Source organism: Rhinatrema bivittatum, chromosome 3 (assembly GCF_901001135.1).
Source record: "Rhinatrema bivittatum chromosome 3, aRhiBiv1.1, whole genome shotgun sequence".
In the NCBI taxonomy this organism is placed as follows: domain Eukaryota; kingdom Metazoa; phylum Chordata; class Amphibia; order Gymnophiona; family Rhinatrematidae; genus Rhinatrema; species Rhinatrema bivittatum.
The window spans coordinates 563,700,153-563,724,238 of NC_042617.1; the positions used below are offsets into that span (position 1 = coordinate 563,700,153).

The window sequence follows — 24,086 nt, forward strand, 5'->3', positions numbered from 1 at the left end:
TATAAAATCCTTTCTTGAGAGCAATTGAAGAGAAGCATGACACCAGGAACCAAAGGAAAACAGCTACTCTCTCAGATTTTTAAAATGGACATTCTAGGTAAACCACTACAATAAAAATAAAAAAAGGAAAAATAAGTACTAAAGTGACTAAATGCATTGGAGACATTTCAGAATTCAACTGCATTTAGATCATATTTTATTGCAACACATGCACTACTAGATAAACTAAACATTATGGAAAAGAGAATTAAAGTGTAGTTTAGAATTCAAGCTGGTTGGCTTTCAGTGGTGGTGAATCCAGGTTGGAAACAATGGCAGTTACAATCTTTTTTTTTTTCCTCTATTTCCCTCTTCCTCCCATTCTTTCTTCTTACTCTGGCTATTTTTCTAATCTGTTCTACCCAATTTGTTAATCTATTTACTCAATCAGCCTCCCTCTCCCTATACCTTGTACTTTTTTTCACCTTTTCCTCTCCTTAATGTTTGGGACATCCATTGTAAAGTAACAGTCTCTCCTTTTGATCTGGTTCCAACATCTTCTATCCTCAGGAGCCTGCTACTTTTTCTTCCCTTTATTCTGACTTTCTTAAACTCCTCCCTCATCTGTCATATTTCTTGATAACTGCAAGACTGTGTGGTTTCTTCCATCTTGAGGAAGCCTGCTCTCTATTCTAACCCATTTACGTATAGACCTAATTCTTTCCTTCTCTTGTACTGGCAGACTCTTTTTCAGCTGATGCTATGTACCCAATTCAGTCTGGGTTCAAACATCTGCTCAACAGAAACTGGTTCTTCACCTGTTTAACCATTACTTTTTGCCAGTCTACTCTATAAGAACATGCTATACTGGGTCAGACCAAGGGTCCATCAAGCCCAGCATCCTGTTTCCAACAGTGGCCAATCCAGGCCATGAGAACCTGGCAAGTACCAAAAATACCAAGTCTATTCCATGCTACTGTTGCTAGTAATAGCAGTGGCTATTTTTAAGTCAACTTAATAGCAGGTAATGGACTTCTCCAAGAACTTATCCAATTCTTTTTTTAAACACAGCTATACTAACTGCACTAATCACATCCTCTGGCAACAAATTCCAGAGTTTAATTGTGCGTTGAGTAAAAAAGAACTTTTCTCCGATTAGTTTTAAATGTGCCCCATGCTAACTTCATGGAGTGCCCCCTAGTCTTTCTATTATCGAAAACAGTAAACAACTGTTTCACATTAACCCGTTCTAGACCTCTTATGAAACACCTCTTATTCATATCCCCCTCAGACGTCTCTTCTCCAAGCTGAAAAGTCCTAACCTATTCAGTCTTTCCTCATAGGGGAGCTGTTCCATTCCCTTTATCATTTTGGTCACCCTTCTCTCTACCTTCTCCATCGCAACTATATCTTTTTTGAGATGTGGCGACCAGAATTGTACACAGTATTCAAGGGGCAGTCTCACCATGGAGCGATACAGAGGCATTATGGTATTTTCTGATTTATTCACCATTCCCTTTCTAATAATTCCCAACATTGTTTGCTTTTTTGACTGCCGCAGCACATTGAGCAGACGATTTCAATGTGTTATCCACTAAGACGCCTAGATCTCTTTCTTGGGTGATAGCTCTTAATATGGAACCTAACATCGTGTAACTATAGCATGGGTTATTTTTCCCTATATGCATCACCTTGCACTTATCCACATAAATTTCATCTGCCATTTGGATGCCCCAATTTTCCAGTCTCACACGGTCCTTCCTGCAATTTTATCACAATCTGCTTGTGATTTAACTACTCTGAACAATTTTGTATCATCTGCAAATTTGATTACCTCACTTGTCGTATTTCCTTCCAGAACATTTATAAATATATTGAAAAGTAAGGCTCCCAATACAGATCCCTGAGGCACTCCACTGCCCACTCCTTTCCACTGAGAAAACTGTCCATTTAATCCTACTCTCTGTTTGTCTTTTAACCAGTTTTTAATCCAAGAAAGGACATCGCCTCCTATCCCATGACTTTTTACTTTTCCTAGAAGCCTCTCATGAGGAACTTTGTCAAATGCCTTCTGAAAATCTGAAAATACCACATCTTCTGGTTGATATAATTCAGAACTCTGGTTCAGAACTTTGGCTCATTCAGCCAGTCCCAGAATCCTCAGCTGGCTGATTCACACTGACACTGTTGAAATACAGTGAATTTCTGACCCTCTCAGACTCAAGAATGTAGAAGATCTGGGAAACTTGTATGCTCTGCAAAGCCAATAATTAAAGGCCAGGTGGGCATCAATGGCAATATTTAACTCATAATACAAGGAAGCTTGGTTCTCACGACAAGCTTGTGGCTCACAGATGCCTATCTCTACTGACAGGAGCCAGGTGAACGAAGATTCCCTAAGGTTACAGCTTTAATTAAAGTTCTGGCACCAGCAACAGAATTCAGGCCTACTCTCTATTCAGAACACAGACCTACTATCTGTTTACACAACACAGAAGATCAAAAGGAGATCAGAAGAAACCAACGGCGGGAACTTCAGGCACTATTCTGTTGAAACTTCACTGGACAAGATCATTTACAGGACAAAAGGAGTATTTGGAGAGTGATGGCAAATGAGCTACACCGGGGAAAAACCTGTCAGGGCAGTTCAGAGGATAGGTTGTCATGACCACAGCATGATGTGTCTCTGTAATGAGTCTTTGGGCAGTCATGTAATTCTAGAAACTTCGGCAATACTGCATGTTTAACCTATAAAGAAGGGTCACTTCCTGTATTCAATGAGATGCTGGTTTTTTTTGAAAGTAAAGGGCACCCAGTATCCAGCATCTCCCAGGAACACCGTATAATGCTAAATAAAATTTACTTTATACCGTTTTACTGAGTCTAAGTGTTCTTGTGGCCTGGCCCTAAGTACAGAAAATTATGTACATGGGTTCACCTTTATCCACCTTTCTCTCCTTGATCTGTCAACTGGTGGCTGCTTGTTTTTTTGTATACATAGAGGACTTTGGCTTTCATTGACTTCTCAGACTCACCTCTTACCTGGTTTTCCTTGTCCACCTGTTCCTATAAATGGCAGTTTTGAAATTAGCTTGCACCTCAAAGCTCCCCAAGCAATTTTCAAAAGGAAACGCCATATAGTTTCCCTTTGAAAATAAGGGTGCACACACTGCACCTGCTTTTCTACAGGTAGAAAATACACACCAGGTTTTTAAAAAGAAATCCCATATGTACTTTCCCCTCCCTTCCTGGACCCTGCTCCTGCTTATTTTGATGTAGAAAAAAGCATATACACATTGTGAAATAACTAGGGCTGGATTAAGATGTTGGCGCCCTTAGGCAGTGTGCCATGGCAGCACCCCTTTAAAGTTGTGCCTGCACACGGCCCTAAAGCAAGCAGAAGCAGGCTCCTCCTTGGCCTGGATATTTGACACCTTCAAAATGTGGCGCCCTAGGCAGTTGCCTATGTTTCCTATGCCTAAATCCAGGCCTGGAAGCAACATCTGTTCACTTCTTTTGGAAGGGCATTCCATGCATCTACCCTCTTTTCATAAAGAAATACTTCCTACCTTTCTTCCTGAATCTACCCCTTGAAGTTTCATATCATCTTCTCAAATCCTACTTCCACATCCCATCCTGTGTATCCACATCAAGCAAGCTATTCTTTTCTGAGCTTTCTTTAATCCTTAGTCCTCCATTTATAGAATAATCTTCCCATTTATGTCTAAATTGGCCTCTTTCTCTCTTCCTTCTAATCGGACCCTAAAACCTCTGTTCTATTTTGTGAATCTTAAGTATCAGTTCAGATTTGTATATTTCCTATGTATTTATTCCTTCTAATCACATAAAGCTAAATGATTAAAAAAAAAATAAAAAATTGATTCTCCTAATTGTAAGGTGTCCTAGTTAGTGTGTAATATAAGAATCAAAATTATGAGTTGTACGTGCTGTTGTGGAAGCTTTCATCAATCCAGAAAATAGTAATTAATTTATTTATTCAGGTTAATGTCTTCAGCTCTACAATGGGTTAATCTAAATAAAGAAATGGGGGCAAGCCATGCATTTGCACAGGGCGGTGGCCTGGATGGGATGGTGGCCTCGGGGCCACGGCAAAATTTGTCAGCTGCTGGTGCTGCCGCCCCACAAAGAGAAGGAGCCGCAGGCCGCAGTGGCAAAGAGGAAGGAACTTGCAGGGCCCCATGCTGGTTCCCAACAATGCTATGCAGTGCAGATGAGGTGGCGGTGGAGGACCACATGGCGCTATGGCTCCTCCTCTTTTTTTTTTTTTATCGTGCAGTGAAGAACCACCCTAGGGTAGTGCGGCGATTGCAGAGAAGGTGCCACAACGCCGCGCGGTGAACAAGTGGAGCCCTAGGGCCGCGCAGCGGTTCCCAACCTGCTGCGCAACAAAGAAGAGCAGGAGCCATACTGCTGCGTGGCATTTCCCAACCTGCCGCGCGGTGAATATTTGCAGAGCTGCAAGGTCAGGATGAGCTGCAGGACCACGTGCTAGGCAGCCAAAAGGATAAAAGCTACCAGCCAACTCCCTTGCCACGCTTTCTGCTTTGGAAATATTTAAAAGTTTTTACTGTGAGTTTTTGCCTCTATGGCCAACTTCTTTTCAAATTCTCTCTTAGCCTGTCTTATCAAGGTCGTACATTTAACTTGCCAACGCTTATGCTTTATCCTACTTTCTTCTGTTGGATCCTTCTTCCAATTTTTGAATGAAGTTCTTTTGGCTAAAATAGCCTCTTTTGCCTCACCTTTTACCCATGCCGGTAATCGTTTTGCCTTCCTTCTACCTTTCTTAATGTGTGGAATACATCTGGACTGTGCTTCTAGGATGGTATTTTTTAACCATGTCCATGCCTGTTGTACACGTTTTACCTTTGTAGCTGCACCTTTCAGTTTTTCTAACTATTTTTCTTATTTTATCAAAGTTTCCCTTTTGAACGTTTAGTGCTAGATCTGTGGATTTACGTAGTGTCCGCCTTCCAGTCATTCAAATTTGATCATATGATCACTATTGCCAAGCGGCCTCACCACCATTACCTCTCTCACCAAATCCTGTGCTCCCTCTCTTGTTGGTTCCTGAACCAATTGCTCCATATAACTGTCTTTTATTCCATCCAGGAACTGTATCTCTCTAGCATGCCCTGATGTTTTACTTACCCAGTCAATATCAGGGTAATTGAAATATTGAAATCTCCCATTATTACTGCACTACCATCTGCCTTAATTTCTCTTAGCATTTCACTGTCTCATCATTTTGGCCAGGTGGACGGTAGTATACCCCTATCACTATATTTTTCTTCAACACACAAGGGATTTCTACCCATAAAGATTTGATTGTGCATTTAGTCTCATGCAGAATGTTTATCCTGTTGGACTCTATGCCATCCCGGACATAAAACGCCACACCGCCTCCCGGTTGCTCCTCTCGGTCATTGCGATATAATTTGTACCCCGGTTTAGCACTGTCCCATTGGTTGTCCTCTTTCCACCATGTCTCTGAGATGCCAATTAAGTCTGTCATCATTCACTGCTATACACCCTAATTCTCCCATTTTACCTCTTAGACTTCTAGTATTAGCATGCAAACATTTCAAAGTGTGTGTGTTTGTATTTACATTCTGCTTTTCGGTTGACAGGTATAAGTTTGAATAACACACTTAACAAGCAGAAAATGAAGAACAATAAATGAAATACTATTTTAATAATCTTCTCATGGCCTCTGACAAGATTCCATAGTACTTTTTCGTTCAGAGCAAACTATCTCTGATTTTTGTTAAATCTGTTACTTGTTTCATGGAGTGTCCCCCTCTTTTTAGTATTTGAAAGGGTAAATAACCATCCTTTATTTACCTGTTTTACCCCACTCGTGATTTTATAAACCTCTCTTGTCCTGTCTTAGCTGTCTTTTTCCTAGCTAAAGAATGAATGTTCCTATTGTAAGCTGCTAAGAAACTATGATTAGTAGAATAAAAATCTTTTAAATAAAAAGAGCCCTCTAGCATTTTTGTTGCCCTCCTCTGCCCCTTTTATAATTCCAGTATGTCTTTTTTGAGATGAAGCAACCAGAACTGCACATAATACTCATGGTGTGGTTGCACCATGGCAAAGTACAGAGACTACGTTATTTTCCATTTTCACTTTCCCTTCCTTTCACCAGTATAATGCTTACTGTTGTAAACTGAGTGACGTTGATGGACTTTCGATATTGTTTATTACCAGAGTTCACTGAAACCATTTTACTATGTACTTTAAGTCAAGGCGCTGGTGTGACTCTAATTTGGAGTTTGGTGGCACAAAAATACTTGCAAGTTCATGAAAGGACTACTGGCCACAGGACTCAATTTGTCATGTGGTTCACAGCTATACGAAGGATTACTGGTAGCTACAGCAGCTCTTGAATCAGATGGCTGCAGGAAGAGCTTTTGGTTGGAGAAAGAGTGAAAGATGACAGCAAAAGGATGAAGTTTGGGAAAGAATATTAGTGGGGATGCAGAACCCAGAAAGTGAGAGTATTGTGATGTGGGGAGAGGGGGCTTGGAGAGAGTGTCAAGGAGTATGATAAAGGTGCAGCTTGGGAATAAGATCGTATGGGCATTTGCAATATCTGTGAAGTGTCAGTGTCTTCGACTGTTGCTTGCTGCGTACATCAGTTAAGTTTGCGTACTGGTTGGCAGGTCCGGCTGGTCAGGTATTGACTGAGTCATCAGAATCAGTGGCAGCGTCTGAGGGTTGTTGATGCTCCTTTCAGGAGGGATTCAAACAGGCAATTTGCAGTGTCCCTCAGACTATGGAAAGTTGGTGGAGCATGAGCCAGGGTAGTCTAAGAAGGACAGCGTTGACTGCTCTGGACAACACAGAAGGCAATTCTCTTCTGGTGGTGGTCAGTCTGCATGGTGAGGGGTAAGGTAACCATAGTCGGTGGCTCGCCTTATACTGAGTGCGGGCCGTAGCCAAGGTCATTGTAGGCAGATTATACTGGTGAACCAGTGATTCCTCCTTTAAAATTACCATCCACTCCATAATCCAAAGATGCCTTAATTTTGAACCAAGGTCTCCCTAAAGGTGAGATAAACAGGTGGTACCAGCTGCGGAGAGGAGGCAGATTGACCTAGGATTGCCTCTCCAACCAAGCCTAAATTTGGAATCTTCCCCCCCCCCCCCCCCCCCGACCTCTTGGGACAATGGCTAGCAAAATGCGCCTGAGCTGTACAGTAGAGACAGAGATTATCTGTCTCAGTTTCTCTTTATCTGAGAGCCAAGACCAACCCAACTGCATGGGTTCTTTGGAGGTGATTTTATTTATTTATATTTATTTATAGAGTTTTGTATACTGTCATTCGGTATTGCCATCACAATGGTTTACAATTTTGTCATTTGGTTAACATGGTTAGCGCTTTTTTATAGGCAGAGTGTTCAATTAGTGGGGTGGGTTAGCTCAAGTGATGTATTTGTGATGGTGTTAGGGTGAAGGAAAAGATTAAGTAATAAAATTAGTAGGAAAAAATCAATATAATGTTAAAATTTCTAGGGTGATAAGTTATGAGAGTAGAACAACATGTTATTAGGAAATAGGATAAACAGTATAATGTTGAATCAGGGGTGACCAGGGTATAAGTATAGAGCATGATGATCATTGCAGCATCCAAAGAAGACATTAAAGAGCACTGGAATTCGGAATGCCAAATGGACATATTGGCAGGATACTCCTTTCTCCCAGGCTAGATCCTAGAATCTCAAATTCCCTCGAATGGCCAGGGTAATGAGGCCTTCCAGTATAGGCAGAAGATCTTGGCCTGCTAGCTCATCTTTTATTTGTCCCGCTTGTCCTTACCAGAAGATGACTGCATTCACCCCAGTGGAGTTCGAATGCCAGGGTGCAAAAATGTATTGCATACTCACCCATGGAGCGAGAACCATGTCGGATTTGCAGGAATTCCATGGCCGCAGATGAGACATGACAGGCTCATGAAATAAAATTGCTGTAAGAAGTTGTCCAGGCTTCCTAGGATTGGGTCATCTTGTTCCCAAAGAAGGGCAGCCCAAACAAGGGCAAGGCCGCCCAACAAGGAGAGTATGCAGGTCACCTTAGCGCAGATGGACAGGGAAGTGGCCTAGTTGGAGTTTAAAATGCATTCTGCCTTGATTAATGAACCCCCAGCACGTGCTTTTGGGTCACCTTCATACCTGGGCAGTGGTGGAAGGTGTAGCATGGTGGCAGTCGGTCGAGCTGGAGCAACCATGGGACATACCAGTGCAGAATGGTTTAAGGATTCCAGACGGGCTGTCAAACCTTGGAGGAGACCGACCATAGAATTCAGCTGGTCCTGTTGTTGCACTTGGAATGTTAACCCAGTGAAGGCCTGGACAAGGGATGAGTCCGCCAAGCTCATGGCCTCAACAGTCTGTAATGGTAGTGAGCTCTTGTGCTGTGGCATGGTTGACACAGCTTAAGAGGCAAACCTACTAGGCCCATGCCTACAGCTGGCAGGCACACCCTGCACTGGGACTGGACTTGTACCAGCCCCTTTCCCCGAAGGTTGAGTCCTTGAGGTCCAGCGGCTGGCAGGAGAGTGTTCCTGTGGGTAGTCAGAGAAGGTATGTCCAAGGCAAGATGAGATCAGGGTAGGTGGCGAGCAGACAATTACCAAGTTGAGGCTGAAGATCTGGGCAGGCGACAAGCAAGGTGTAGTCGTGGTTTGAGACAGAAGTCAGTACCAGGTGGCAGGTAAGAGTAGTCCAGGTTCGTAACAGAGGTCAGTATCAGGCAGCAGGCAAAGGACTGGATGGGTCCGTAATAGAAGTCAATACCAGGCAAGTAAGAGTAGGATGGGACAGGGTAAGGCAGGAAGTAATGATGAGACAGGTTGGATAAAACAGGCTGGGTAAGGCAAGCTGGAACGAGATGGGCTGGATGAGGCAGGCTGGAACAAGGCTTCCGGATGTAGCAACATGCCCTGCTCAAAGCAGGACCACCTGTTGCTGAGGCACCGAACTGGAGCGCAGCTGGGGATTAAGAACCCAGTGGCACTGACGTCAGAGATGTCCCATTGTGGGGCCTTGAAAAGATGCTGCATTGTGCGTGGGTGCCTAGGAGGCCCTGTATTCAGATGGCATTGGGGAAGGTCGATGGTGTCATGGCAGCATTCCTTCTGCTGAAGAAGCTAGCAGTGCTCAGGGTAGGTGCAGCCAGTTGCAGGACATCCTGTGGCCGGCTGCAATGTTACAGGGAAGTCAGATGGAAGGGATCAGAATTTCACAGACAAGAGACAGGAATTTTGTTACTTGATGACTTTTGTTACTCTAGGTGATGGCTTTGAATAACTATCCATAAATCTAAAGCTGGAATTAATACTATGTAGTTAAGTCTTGCTGTTATAAAAATGTGTATCATCTTTAAACAAACATTACATGCAAAATGTTTTTAGATAATTAATTTGCCAGATAAAATTATGATCCCTAAAGTAATTTTGTTGCTCTGCTAATCCTCTAAGATGTCAGGCATGCACTTATATCCATACTTTGCCCTAAAAATGTTCTATTTCAACTTTACAAGGATTATTGAGATGCTTGCATGAAACTCTGATGATAAGGAATAAAAACAAAAGATATAAAACATTAAGTTGAAACAGAAAACTGACCTAGGAGATATATACAAAGAGGTAGCAATAATGCCGGGAAACATGCAAGTCTGTTTTGTTGAACTCTGCTAATACTGCTGCTTTTTCACAGTATGAGAAAAGGATGTATATTAGAGGTTTATGCTAATAAATCTTGACTAGATAGCGTGATTTCTGAAGCCTGATGAGTTTTAATGGACAGGAAATAGAAGAAATGTGCTTTTGATCGGTTTATGACGACGCCCAAACAGTACTGGATAAACCTTGTGCTCTTTTTCTTTCTTAGGTCGTCTGTATGCTGTACAAACTGGAATGAAAATTGACAGTAAAACCCCCGAGTGCCGCAAATTTTTGTTAAAACTCATGGATCAGTTGGAAACTGTAAGTAAAAGAATATGATTGACTCTATTTAAATTTCCTTATGTTTGAAAACAGTAGTTTCGAGTTTCAGGAATTGTAATTAATACACACAGCATGAACATCCTATGCACATATTTGTTTTTCCTATATAAATAGATGACACATTTGTGGACACTGAATGCCTCAAGGAAATTGGCACAGAGTTACAGCACTTTTTATCTCAAGTTATTGGTTCAAATATGGCTCAGGCTGATGGCAAAAAGTCATTATCTGAAAGCCAAGAGGATCATTTCTCTGCCTCTTAACTGAGATAGAGAACCTGTACAACAGGAGTCCCCCCAAACCTTTCAAGACAAGGGCTACATGGGACATTTCAAATCACCAAGAAGGCTGGAGGTGATCCTCAGAGTTCGCTGGGGTGGGGTGTGGAGGGAGAGCCCCTTGGAGTTGTTTGCTGAGAAGTGTTTGGGGGGGGGTGGCATGTCTGTCCTTTTCGGTGATTTGAAATGCTGGGAAAGAGGGAAGATAAGGGGGCAGGGGTCCCAGGGGGATAGAGTGTGGCAGAGTGTCAGTAATATTTCTCCAAAGTTAGCAACCCTGCCACACCCTTTGTAACCTTGCTCCTCCCTTCCTTTCAAAATATTTGCCTAGCTAGGGAAGTAGGGGGTGGGAAGGATGAATGAATGGCAGGGATGGTGTGCTATTGTGTGTATGCTGTGTATTCCCCCCCCCCCCCATGAATTCTTAATCCCACTCTACTTCCTTCCCCTTTCTCATCTCCTCTACCCATACCCGGTCTCCCTTTTCTTGAAACATTATTTATTTATTTTATTTATTTATTTAAGGGTTTCTTATATACCGAGGCACGTTTGCAAAACATCACCTCGGTTCACAATGTAACATAACTTAGCAACAAGCTTTACAATAATAATAATAATAATAATAACTTAGCAACAAGCTTAATAGATTTGTGGTACTACCTAGGGAAGTAGGGGGTGGGAAGGATGAATGAATGGCAGGGATGGTGTGCTATTGTGTGTATGCTGTGTATTCTCCCCCCCCCCCCCCATTAATTCTTAATCCCACTCTACTTCCTTCCCCTTTCTCATCTCATCTCATCTCCTCTACCCATACCCGGTCTCCCTTTTCTTGAAACATAATAGATTTGTGGTATGAGAAAATCAAACTCCTTAATCCATTCTGGCTTGGTAATCTGGGTTTATAATGAGGATTTGTGCACTCTTTGCCTTCAAAGTCTGCATCTTTATGGGGCTATGTCCATGCCAACTTCTCCACAGCTCTGAAAGGTTGGTGGCGTGGTTGGGAGCTCCAGGACCCGCTATCCTTACTTGGCTTTCCTTGGCAGCACAACAGAACCCATAGCTCGATATCACCAGTTACTTCCTCCCTAGAGTCTGAAAATTCCTTATGCTGTATTACAGCCTCTCGTCTCATCTGTGGCCCAAGTGGCTCCACCTCCGCAAGCATTACTAACAGCAGCAATACATAATGCCGTGACTTGGTGGCTTTGCACAGGCATACCCTGCCTATGTTCTGACATACTGCCACTTGCACTTCCAAATTTAAGTATATAAGCTGGGGGTAGCACAGAATAAATTCCTGCTGCAGGCCAGATCTATCTTCGCTGTTGGGGGTTGAATCAAGCTCTTCTATTCCTGCTGAGGGCTGAATGAAATTCAGCCAAAGGCTGCATCTGGCTCTCGGGCCATATTTAGGACCCTAGCTATTTATTTATTTATTTGAAAGATTATAGTCTGTTTATTATGACTAAGCATGCTAAGAGGATTACAGATTATCTTTATTAAAACACAATATTTTAAGAATACATATAAAACTTATAGAAAATACACAAAATTAATTCAACTCTTAATAATAAACAATCATTAAATTGATTGTCAAAAAAGCTTCGTGAAACAAAGGCTTTCAATTTTTTCTGAAACTATTTAAAGTCAGATAGTGATCTAAGATCAGATGGCAAACTGTTCTATAAAACTGGGCCAGCTACTGATAAAGAATTGTCTCTTGGAGACTAGCAGGTTTAACACCTGGAATCTCCAGGAGTCTTTGGTCAGCAGAGCGTAAAGTCCATAATGGAACATATTCTAAACCATGCAGACTACTAGCCTGGGGATTTTTCCCAAGATATTTAAACACCTGGATGATCACCTCCAAATTTTATTCATTGAATTACTGGAAGCCACTGCAAAGATTGCAATTGTAGAGTAATATGGGCTCTCATTGAAGATTTTGTATTCAGTCTGGTGGCAGAGTTCTGAAGCAATTTTAATTCCCATAATTTGGAAGTCCAAGGTATAGAGAATTGCAGTAATCTATTGTTAACAAAAACACCTGCACTAATGTTGGAAAATCTGCCTGATCAATAAGTATCTTAGGTGACATAACATTCTAAGCTTATAGTAACCCATTGGAAGGATAGATTTTAATTGAGATGCATAGGTCAAGTAAGAGTTAATATAGAAACCCAGATTTCAAACGATCTGTAGATCTGTAGACTATTCTATTAAAATTCAGATTTATATCTGGTGGTCTTGGTTTCAAAGAAATCCATTGTCTTGGTTTTGGATGGATTTAACAATAAGGCATTATTTTCTATCCATTTGTTAATTGCAGCTAAAGCAATCATGACCTGATGTTTAATAACTGAGAACACAGTGGAAACTCAGTTGTACATCATCTGCATAAAGTTTAAAATATTAAATATAATAAATATAGGGGACGGTAACTTTCAAAGTGACGTGAGTGCGCAAATGTGTGCGCGTTTGCCAGCGCACGCACATGGATGCGCTGATTCAGTAACGTGCGTGTTTATGCACCCGTTATAAAATTGGCTACCCGTGTGCAAGTTACGCAGTTGTGGGATCCCAGCGCATGGTAGTGCGCGTAACTGACTTCATGGGTGCAGTCCCAGCCCGCTCAGACTCCGCCCCGTCCCACCCCTTTTTCGCCAAACCTTTTTTTATCTGCGTACCTGGAGATACGTGCATGGCTTTGGGCCTCTTAAAATCCGTGCGGCCTGCGCACGTGCCAGTCATGTGTGTATCTCCCGGATTTGCACCGTGTAGGGCTTTTAAAATTCACCCTAAACGTCATAGGTAAAGATTAAAAAGGATGGGAGCCAGAATCTATTTCTAAGGAACCCCAGAATCTATAGAAAACCAACTTAAATTTTGGGACAGAGTTCTGACCTGAGCCTGGCAACCTGAGAGAGATGACTTAAACCATTGAAGTACATTCCGATCTATTCCTAATTCTCTTAATTTCTTTACTAGAGTCATATGATTGACAGAGTCAAAAGCTGAACTTATATCTCAGTAAACAGCAATAACTGCCTTGCCAGAGTCTAAATTTTGTAGTAAAAAATCATCTCAGTACTATGATTTGTTCAAAAACCAGATTGATTTTCATGCCAGGTGACTTTTGCTGTTGTAAAAAGTCAATTGAATAAATACAGCTTTCTCAATTAATGTTCCCTAAAAATGGTAATTTAGAAATTGGTCTGGAGCTAGTAGGTTTATTTAATGGCAAGTCATCTTTTTTTCTTTATAGGTCGTACCAAATATTATTTTTTAATATATCTGGGGCTATATCTTCGGACAGAGATGCATTAACCAACTTTGAAAGAAGAACCAAAACAATCATCCTTTAATGAGACCAAAAACCCTGGTTGGACGGGGTCTAGTATGCAATGAGAGTACTTCAACTCAAACACGAAATGTTCTATCTCATTTGAAGAAACAATTTCAAAAGAGACCCAGAGCGGGGCTGGCTTATCTCCCACAGACTCTGTACTACAGAACTTGGACTCTTGGTTAAAATCTACGGCTGTATTTCCCTTAGATTTTTAAAATATCTGCAAATTCCTGAGAGGAAATTTCAATATTCAGTGAATTATGATTAGAGGGGTTTATTAACTTATTTGCCATAGGAAATCGTTGAAAAGGTCGATTCAGAGAGATTTTTTTTAGATGGGCTGAGAAATAGGTTTTTCTAGTAGCAACAAAGACCGATATTCCGATCTAATGATAACTATATTCTGTCAAATTATTGGCTATAGGAACTCGTTGCCATTTGTTTGTTCTTGCACATAGCCCTCCTCTTAGTTCTAAGATCATTATTAATCAGGGGACCCTCCCATGCTTACATTGACTGATTGGCCTTAAAACAGTCACCATCAATGAGGCAGGAGTATCTATTTTATTTTTCATTTATTTATTTAGCAGTTTTTATATACCAATGAATGTTGGGAAAATCTCATCGGTTCACATTAAAACGAAAATCAGCAACAAGCGCTTTACAGTGCAACAAGGCCATGTTTAGCCTTATTCCATTCTATTTTAAACTTACCTTTATCTATTTGGGTTTTAAATCTTTGGGAGGGTTTGTCTGTTTTCTTTTTTTATTTTCTAAAAATTAGTTAATAAAAAATAGTCAGACCATGGTATTGGTTCCTTAGCTAAATTCATCACAACATTCTGTTGAACTAATAAATTGGCAGCAATAAAAAATCTAGAATGTAACCAGCTCTGTAAGTTGGTATTTGAACCAACTGGGAAATCTGTGGGGGACATAAGAGTTTAAAAAAAGAAAAAACTTGATAAATTCTTGCTGGTCTGCTATCAGCATGCAAGTTTAAATCCCCCAAAACAAATACATTCTCAGAGTAGGAAAAAATAGTATAAAAAATCTATTAAGACAATAAACAAGTCGCAAAACCCAGTCCTATATTTTCACCAATAGGGATTCATAGCTTTCTCCTAATTCTATTGATAAAGATTTAGTTGCAATGCAATCCTTATATAATAGAGGGAGGGATGGGTCTATTATATAAGATGGCTAACAACTTGCCATCTGACCCCAAAGGAGATGTGAAAACATTGGGATAGATTTTAATAAAGTACGCCCGTGCGTCAGATTTTAATAGATACGCGCGTAGCCGCACGTATCCTTTAAAGTCCGTGGTCGGCGCGTGGAAGGCTGTGCAAAATCGGGAGCCTGCGCACGCCGAGCCGCGCAGCCTGCCTCCATTCCCTCCGAGGCCGCTCCGAAATCGGAAATCGGAGCGGCCTCTGAGGGAATGTTCCTTCCCCCCCCCCCCAGCCCTATCTAAACCCCCCCTTACCTTTGTTTGAAGAGTTACGCCTGCCCCAGCTGCGCGATTCCCCGGCCCGGGAGCAGTTTCGGAGGCCTCGGCCCCGCCCCCGAATGATGCGTCGCCGCGACACGCCCCCGACACATCCCCTCCAGGAAAGCCCCAGGACATACGCACGTCCCGGGGCTTGCGTGCGCCGCCGAGCCTATTCAACATAGGCTCGGTGCAGACAGGGGGAACTTGCGGCAGGTTTTTGGGGTGTACGTGTGTATTTTACGCACATACCCCTTTGAAAATCTGCCCCATTACGAACATGATCAAATCGGGAAGGTTAAATATTCTGTGTTTAAAAAAATGTATTTGAAAAGAAGTTGGCCATAGAGGCAAAACCTCACAGTAAAAACTTTTTAAAATATATCTGAAGCAGAAAGCTTGTGAGGGAGTCAGTTGGACCATTAGATGATCGAGGAGTTAAAGGGGCACTTAGAGAAGATAAAGCCATCGCGGAAAGATCAAATTATTTCTTTGCTTCGGTGTTTACTGAAAAGGATGTTGGGGAGGTACCCGTACCACAGAAGGTTTTCATGGATAATGATTCAGATGGACTGAACCATATCACGGTGAACCTAGAAGATGTGGTAGACCTGATTGACAAACTGAAGAGTAGTAAATCACCTGGACCGGATGGTATACACCCCAGAGTTCTGAAGGAACTAAAAAATGAAATTTCTGACCTATTAGTAAAAATTTGTTAACTATCAAAATAATCCATTGTATCTGAAGACTGGAGGATAGCTAATGTAACCCCAATATTTAAAAAGGGCTCCAGGGGCGATCCGGGAAACTACAGACTGGTTAGCCTGACTTCAGTGCCAGGAAAAATAGTGGAAAGTGTTCTAAACATCAAAATCACAGAACATATACAAAAGACATGGTTTAATGGAATAAAGTCAGCATGGCTTCACCCAAGGCATGTCTTGCCTCACAAATCTGCTTCACTTTTTTGAAGGAGTTAATAAACATATGGATAAAGGTGAACTGGTAGATGTAGTGTACTTGGATTTTCAGAAAGCGTTTGACAAAGTTCCTCATGAGAGGCTTCTAGGAAAAGTAAAAAGTCATGGGACAGGTGGTGATGTCCTTTCGTGGATTACAAACTGGCTAAAAGACAGGAAACAGAGAGTAGGATTAAATGGACAATTTTTTCAGTGGAAGGGAGTTGGGCAGTGGAGTGCCTCAGGGATCTGTATTGGGACTCTTACTTTTCAATATATTTATAAATGATCTGGAAAGAAATACGACGAGTGAGATAATCAAATTTGCAGATGACACAAAATTGTTCAGAGTTGTTAAATCACAAGCAGATTGATAAATTGCAGGAAGACCTTGTGAGACTGGAAAATTGGGCATCAAAATGGCAGATGAAATTTAATGTGGATAAGTACAAGATGATGCATATAGGGAAAAATAACCCATGCTATAGTTACACAATGTTAGGTTCCTTATTAGGTGCTACAACCCAAGAAAGAGATTTAGGCATCATAGTGGATAACACATTGAATCGTCGGTTCAGTGTGCTGCGGCAGTCCAAAAAGCAAACAAAATGTTGGGAATTATTAGGGAATGGTGAATAAAACAGAAAATATAATGCCTCTGTATCGCTCCATGGTGAGACCGCACCTTCAATACTGTGTACAATTCTGGTTGCCGCATCTCAAAAAAGATATAATTGCGATGGAGAAGGTACAGAGAAGGGCTACCAAAATAAGGGGAATGGAACAGCTCCTCTATGAGGAAAGACTAAAGAGGTTAGGACTTTTCATCTTTGAGAAGAGACGGCTGAGGAGGGATATGATAGAGGTGTTTAAAATCATGAGAGGTCTAGGATGGGTAAATGTGAATTGGTTATTTACTCTTTCGGATAATAGAAAGACTAGGGGGCATGAAGTTAGCGTGTGGCACATTTAAAACTAATCGGAGAAAGTTCTTTTTCACTCAATGCACAATTAAACTCTGGAATTTGTTGCCAGAGGGTGTGGTTAGCGCAGTTAGTATAGCTGTGTTTAAAAAAGGATTGGATAAGTTCTTGGAGAAGTCCATTACCTGCTATTAATTGAGTTGACTTAGAAAATAGCCACTGCTATTACTAGCAACGGTAACATGGAATAGACTTAGTTTTTGGGTACTTGCCAGGTTCTTATGGCATAGATTGGCCACTGTTGGAAACAGGATGCTGGGCTTGATGGACCTTTGGTCTGACCCAATATGGCATGTTCTTATGTTCTAATTGTTTGGTTTGGTTTATGTGACATGAGTTGGAGGTCTCTCGTTCCCAGTGAATTGGTAAGGGGTTGCAAAGTTGCAGATCTATTTAAATGGGTGGGCTGGGATTGTGCATTCTTTTATTGTTTGCACACTGTTTCTATCTAACCCGCTCAGACCTGCGGATGGAGCGGGATATACATTTTTTAAATAAAGATAATGTCCTTTTATGAGGGTAATGTTTTTATAATTATTTTATTGTGATTTTTAATTCTGTTGAGACGATTTGGGCTTTTGGAAGGGAAGGTAACAGATAAATATGATGGTGATGAAGATATAAATGCCATCAACATTTTAGTACATAAGAACTTGCCGTACCAGGTAGACCAAGGGTCCATCAAGTCCAGTATTCTGTTTCCAATAGTGGCCAATCCAGTTCACAATTAGCTGGCAAGATCCCCAAAGTAAATAGATCCCATGCTGTCAGTGATAATTAGTGACTATGTCTTAAGTCTACTTGGTTAATAGTTTGACTTCTCTTCCAGGAACTTGTCCAAACCTTTTTTAAACCCAGCTATGCTAACTGCCTCAATCACATCTTCTGGTAATGAATTACAGAGCTTAATTGTGTGAGTGAAAAATAATTTTCTCCAATTTGTTTTGACTTATGGAGTTCCCCCTAGTCTTTGTATTTTTTTTTTTTGAAAGATTAAATAAGTACTTTACATTTACCCATTTTGTTCCATTCACGATTTTATAAACCTCTATCATACACCCCCCCCCCCCCCCCCCCCACCCCCATCTGTCTCTTCTCTATAACCTCTTTAGCCTTAGAGGAGCTGTTCCATCCCTTTTATTATTTTGGTGGCTCTTCTCTGTACCTTTTCCAGTGCAACTATATCTTTTTTTGAGATGCAGCAACCAGAACTGCACACAGTATTTTAAGTGCAGCCTCACCATGGAGAGATACAGAGGCATTATGACAGTTGCCGTTTTATTCTCCATTCTTTGCTAATAATTCCTAACATTGTTTGCTTTTTGGACTGCCACCTCACTCTGAACCAAGGATTTCAAAGTATTGTCCACCATGACACCCAGGTCCTTTTTCCTGTGCATCATTTTGCACTTATTCACATTCAATTTCTTCTGCCATTTAAATGTCCAGTCTTCCAGTCTCGCAAGATCCTGCTGCAATTTTTCACAATCCATTTGTGATTTAACATCACAGAATAATTTTGTGTCATCTGCAAATTTGATTATTTCATTTGTTTCTCTTTCCAGATCATTTATAAATATATTAAAAAGGAACAGTCCCAGTGCAGATCCCTAATCCACTCCACTTTTTACCCTTCTCCACTGAGAGAACTGACCATTTAATCCTACTCTTCCTATCTTTTATGTTTCAATAAATTGGTTAGCTTATAAGGTGCCATCCAACTCCCATTGTTTTTTGCTACACTAGACTAACACGGCTATCTCTGAATATCTTTTAATCAGTTTGCAGTCCACAGTTGGACATTGCCGCCTATCCTGTGACTTTTTAATATTCTCAGCTGTTTCTCAAGGTGCACTTTGTCAAATGCCTTCTGAAAATCCATACGCTACATCCACCGGCTCACCATTATCCACATGTTTAGTAACCCCTTCAAAAGAAAAAAGTAGCAGATTGGTGAGACAAGATTTCTCTTGTGTAAATCCATGCTGGCTGTGTCCCATTGAACTTTGTCGTCTTATATGTTCCATGATTTTGTTTAAAATAGTGGCTGTGATTTTTCCCGACATGGAAGTCAGACTCACCCTGGAGCCCTTTTTAATGATTGGGGTTACATTGGCTACCCTCCAGTTTTAAGGCATGACAGATGATCCCAACAATAGGTTACAAATTACCAGTATCAGATCTGCATTTTTCATTTTGGAGTTCTTTCAGAGTTCGGGAGTGTGCATCATCTGGTTTGGGCGAGAATATTTTAACAGTATCAATGTGAGCCAAAGATTGCAAAGGCATGGAGAATGGACTATCTTCTCACTGTAAAAGTAGTCCTTCCAGAGCAGTGTGGGGAAGCTTGCATCATTCCTATTCCTGCTATAACTATTCAATGGGTATCTGGAGGGCATTGGTTTTTAGTGTCATCAATCTGGCAACTTGCAAAAGCAATATTAAATAGAAAATTAAAACACACATCATAATTAATGCACTGTAGCTTCTTTTCACCAGGTGGGAGAACATGAATCATTAAAATGTATTATGAAATAGGGAACATGGTTGTATTAAAAGTAGATTTAAAATGCTATATTGACAGTTTGTTGTCTTCTGCCATTATGTCTGTCTCCCCTTGAAAAATCAATTTCGCAAAGCATGACTCGTGGCGGGGCTGGGACATGTTGCATACTTGACAACTGGTGTTATTTCTTGCACCTGTTTCTAGGAATGTTTCCATGTTCAAAGTAAAGTAATTTGCTCTTTAATTGAACTTTTTGTACAATCAATATAATTTGCTCACACTTACTTTGCAACTGTGGTGTATTGAAAGTAAACAAAAGTATATTTTATCTGTGTTTTTAGATATTAATGGACTAGAATTACCTACATAAGACATTTTTTTTTTTTGAGGAGTCCTTGTGGGTTGTACCTATCTATACTGTTATAAATTACCACTCAGTTTCATCTTTAAAATCAATACAAATGGTATGCTTGTGCGTAATTGTTTCATTTATAGTCTGTTCCCCTCTCTTCACTATTGTCGGCACACACACAACTTCTCATACCCTAGTTCAAGATTCAGGGTTGTACACTTTTGAAGGCCTTGCAGTACTCGGCATACATTTGGTCTAGGAACCAGGTTACTTTGCATAACTTGGTTGTCTGGAAAACCAGATCTGTTTGTGACCTCTAGGATCAGCATTTTACATGTTAACTCTAGTTTCTAGAAAACCATTTTTGCTACTCTAGAACAGCTGAGTTATCAGCAAATATGTTATCCAGTGCATTCACAGCTGTTTTAATTTAGCAGTTTTGTTTGTGCCATCTTAATATTACTTAATAGATATTTATTTAGCCAAGCACTTTTCTTTGGTAACACACATCCTTGCTTCATCTTGGGGTGGGATACAGATCTTCCTTCTCTTGAAAGTGGGTGCACATTGCTTTTCTTTCAGCCTTTACTGAGTGGGAAACCAAATATTTGTACTGTCTTCAGGATTCTTTATTTTTTAAATGTATTTTATCACAAGTAATTTAAAATTAGACAAGAGCTGGAAAACTGGCCTCCAAAACCTTCCTCAAAATCCAGGTACTGCCTGTTGTCTAGGGTCCAGTGAATCTTGATCTGAGGTCTGGTAGAATTAGGGTATGTAAAAATTGATACAATTGGAAGAAATTTATACTGCACCTTGATTTTAACTAATCATGTCTGTCTAGTTTCAGATCATGATCCATTTAATCACAGCTAATAGATAATAAAAGATTATGGGCAGGGTTATAAATTGACTTACTGGCTCACGTATAATTAAAATGTATTCCTATTTCAAAATCATAGTATAACCAAAGACAATTGATTTTATGAGCCTAAGGTAAATTTAGTAATTGTAACCATTAATGTTCTCTTTAATTGCTGTCAGAAAATGTTGCAATTTGTTTTGGAAGGTTTTTGTTGTCTAATGTTTTAAGATTCATATAAGCTGTTATGATTATTGCCAAAAAATAATGATGCTCCAATCAGTTTTCTGTTTGTATTTAGAATTCTTCTATGTCTAGTTCCATAAACTTGTAAGATTCTAGTGAGCTGGAACAGTCAAAATTGCTTTCATTGCTTTGTTGGTCTTTGCTCCAAAACTGAAAGCTTTGGCACTTTGCAATGAGAACAGAGCCTTTTTTTTTTTTTAAACTTAACATTGTTTTCCTAGCGTGTAGTAGATGGACTCAGGACCAATGGGTATAGTGTACTCCTGTTAGCAGTTGGAGATGGATCAGATTTCAATCTGACGTCAGCCCCAAGTACATATACCCCTGCAGGAAGTGCAGCGCTTCAGTATTTTCCGTTTCCATAGCAGTTAGGGACTATCTGCATGCTCTCAGAGCGTTAGACCAAAATTAAAGAACAAAACCCGAAATTTAAAGAAGAAACCTACCTGAAGATGAGCCCCGCACTCCTGCGGTGATACCCTCGGGTCCCTCCCCCAGTTGAGTTTCCCGAGGCGATTTCCGTGGTCCCTCGGAGGTGAGCCTCGGTCCGGTGGCCGATTCGCGGCAGGGACCTAGCCCCCGAATCCTCGGGTGCGGCGTAGAGGCAGCCTCGGTCCGGCGGCCGATTCGCGGCGAGGACTTAGCCCCCGATCCCGGGCGCGGTTGAGAGGCAGCGGGTGCACCCCTCGAGCACGGCGGTGAAGGTATTTGTCCTCTCCCCCTGCAGCCGGAGACCGCCCGGAGCGAAACCGGGAAGCGCCGAAGACAAGGTAAGGTGGAAATCTACTTTAAGCCGGTCTCCGAAGATCGAGGAGGAGCACAGGTCGGCGATCGGAACCTGTGCCACCGGGTTGATCCGCCCTAGCAGGGCTAGGCCCCCGGCTGTTCCAGGGTCTGCCCTCGTGGAGACCCTCCGAGGAGATCGCCATATTGCCCGCATGCTCGCCATTGCCATCTTGGCCCTGTTCACCGCACCGCCCGCCATCCGTTCCAAGCGCACAAATTAAGCTAAGCGCACAAAATTACTTGTGCGCATAATCTTAGGCGCGCATAAGTTGCGCGCACACAACAAGGCGCACATCTACGGCTAGGCGCACATCTGCGCGCACATATCAGACGCAATGGAGCGTATAAGAGCTTATGCATCCACAGAAATGGCACCTCCAGAAATAGGAATAAAACCTCAAGGCCTCTGCCCACACTGTGAGGAGGCCCTGGGAGATCCAGGTCAGGGCCAGCCCCACCTAGGGCCCAGTTCTAGCTCCTCAGGGGCACCCCGGACCTAGCAGGCCCAAGTGAATCCACCCCACAGACGGGGACCCCCAGGGAACCGGCACCCCTCAACTTAGACCCAGCATCGATCTCTTGGGTGGAGCTGTTTAAGGGGATTCATGCCTTTGTCAAAATGCAAACTGAACCCCGGGCGGAGCAGCCATATGCGCCACCAGAAGATCATCATGCCCCAGGACCCTTGAGGCCTAGGCACAGGCTCCCACCACCCAGAAGCCCCACCTACGGGGACACTGATTTCTCCAAAGAGGAAGTCTAGCCCCTTGAGGAGGGGGAACTCCCCTCGGGAACGGAGCCACACCGAACCATGAGACGCTTCTTCACAAAGGATGAGCTTCCGGACCTTGTATCCCAATGCCTATCGGAGCTCACTATCCCGGGCCAAGGCACCTCGGGGGAACCTAGAATGAACCCCCTGCTGGAGGGCCTTCGACAGAAGTCTCACCATTTTCCTCTTACAGGCGGCACAACAGCTAATTGACCTGGAATTCACTTAGAGAATAGCCACTGCCATTAGCAATGGTAACATGGAATAGTTTTTGGGTACTTGCCAGGTTCTTATGGCCTGGATTGGCCACTGTTGGAAACAGGATGCTGGGCTTGATGGACCCTTGGTCTGACCCAGTATGGCATTTTCTTATGTTCTTATGGAATGGAATGCTCCGGAGTCCTCGTTCAAAGGAGATCGAGCCTTGTCGGCCATGTACCCCCTGGACCCAGTGACCAAGGAACTTCTGGCGTGCCTTAGAGTGGACGCCATAATCTGCGCGGTCGCTAAGCGCACTACCATCCCAGTGGAGGGAGGAGCGGCGCTCAAGGATGCACACGACCGGCGCCTGGAAGCCATACTAAAACAATCATTTGAGGTGGCAGCCATGTCCCTGCAGATTGCGGCCTGCTGCACCGTGGTGACACGTTCCTGTTTATCTCAAGCCAGGAACAACACCCCGGGAGAAGACATGGAATCAGCACTATCATTCTTCACTGACACGGCTTCCGATCTAGTACGCACAGCAGCCAGAGGAGTGTCGTCCACAGTGGCAGCCAGGAGACAACTCTGGCTTCAAAATTGTTCGGCTGACACCTCCTCCAAGACACGCCTCACGAGACTGCCCTTCAAAGGATCCCTCCTCTTTGGCAGCGAACTAGAAAAACTGACCAACAAATGGGGCGACTCCCCATTACCTCGCCTGCCGGAAGACAAGACGAAGAGAAACCAGCATCCCTTCCCCAGGTCCTTCAGAGGTAGAAGCTCACAGTGCTTCAGCCCTTACAAGAGCAACTATCAAGCACCCCGCCCTACGGGCAGGAACCAATCCTTTCAGAAGAAGCACAGGAAGAGGGGAACCAGCTCGGATCTAGGCCCCAGCTGCACCCCACAATGAGATTCAGCCGACCCATCCAAGGGAAGAAGCCATAGGGGGCAGGCTAACCCTATTCTACCGCAGATGGGTCGAGATAACTTCGGACAAGTGGGTCCTAGCCATCATCCGAGAGGGGTACTACCTGGACTTCTTTCGAACCCCTCTGGACAAGTTCGTGGAATCTCCCTGCCACGACCCCCGCAAGAGGGCGGCAGTGGAAGCTACACTGACCAGACTTCTGGCTCTCGAGGCCATAACCCCGGTACCTACACGGGAAATAAATACTGGACATTACTCCATCTACTTTATCGTACCCAAGAAAGAGGGTACATTCAGACCCATCCTGGACCTCAAGACTGTCAACTGACACCTAAGGATCCCACGCT

At 42.5% G+C, this 24,086-nt stretch overlaps 1 protein-coding gene across 1 annotated transcript in view; it reads left to right on the forward strand.

Annotated features, from left to right (window-relative positions):
• VTA1 (vesicle trafficking 1) overlaps positions 1 to 24,086 on the forward strand; it is a 317,517-nt gene that overhangs the window by 62,590 nt on the left and 230,841 nt on the right. The window contains exon 2 of the mRNA XM_029596502.1: positions 9,898 to 9,992. Within this exon, the coding sequence (XP_029452362.1) occupies positions 9,898 to 9,992 (95 nt within the window). The remainder of the gene's footprint in view (positions 1 to 9,897; positions 9,993 to 24,086) is intronic.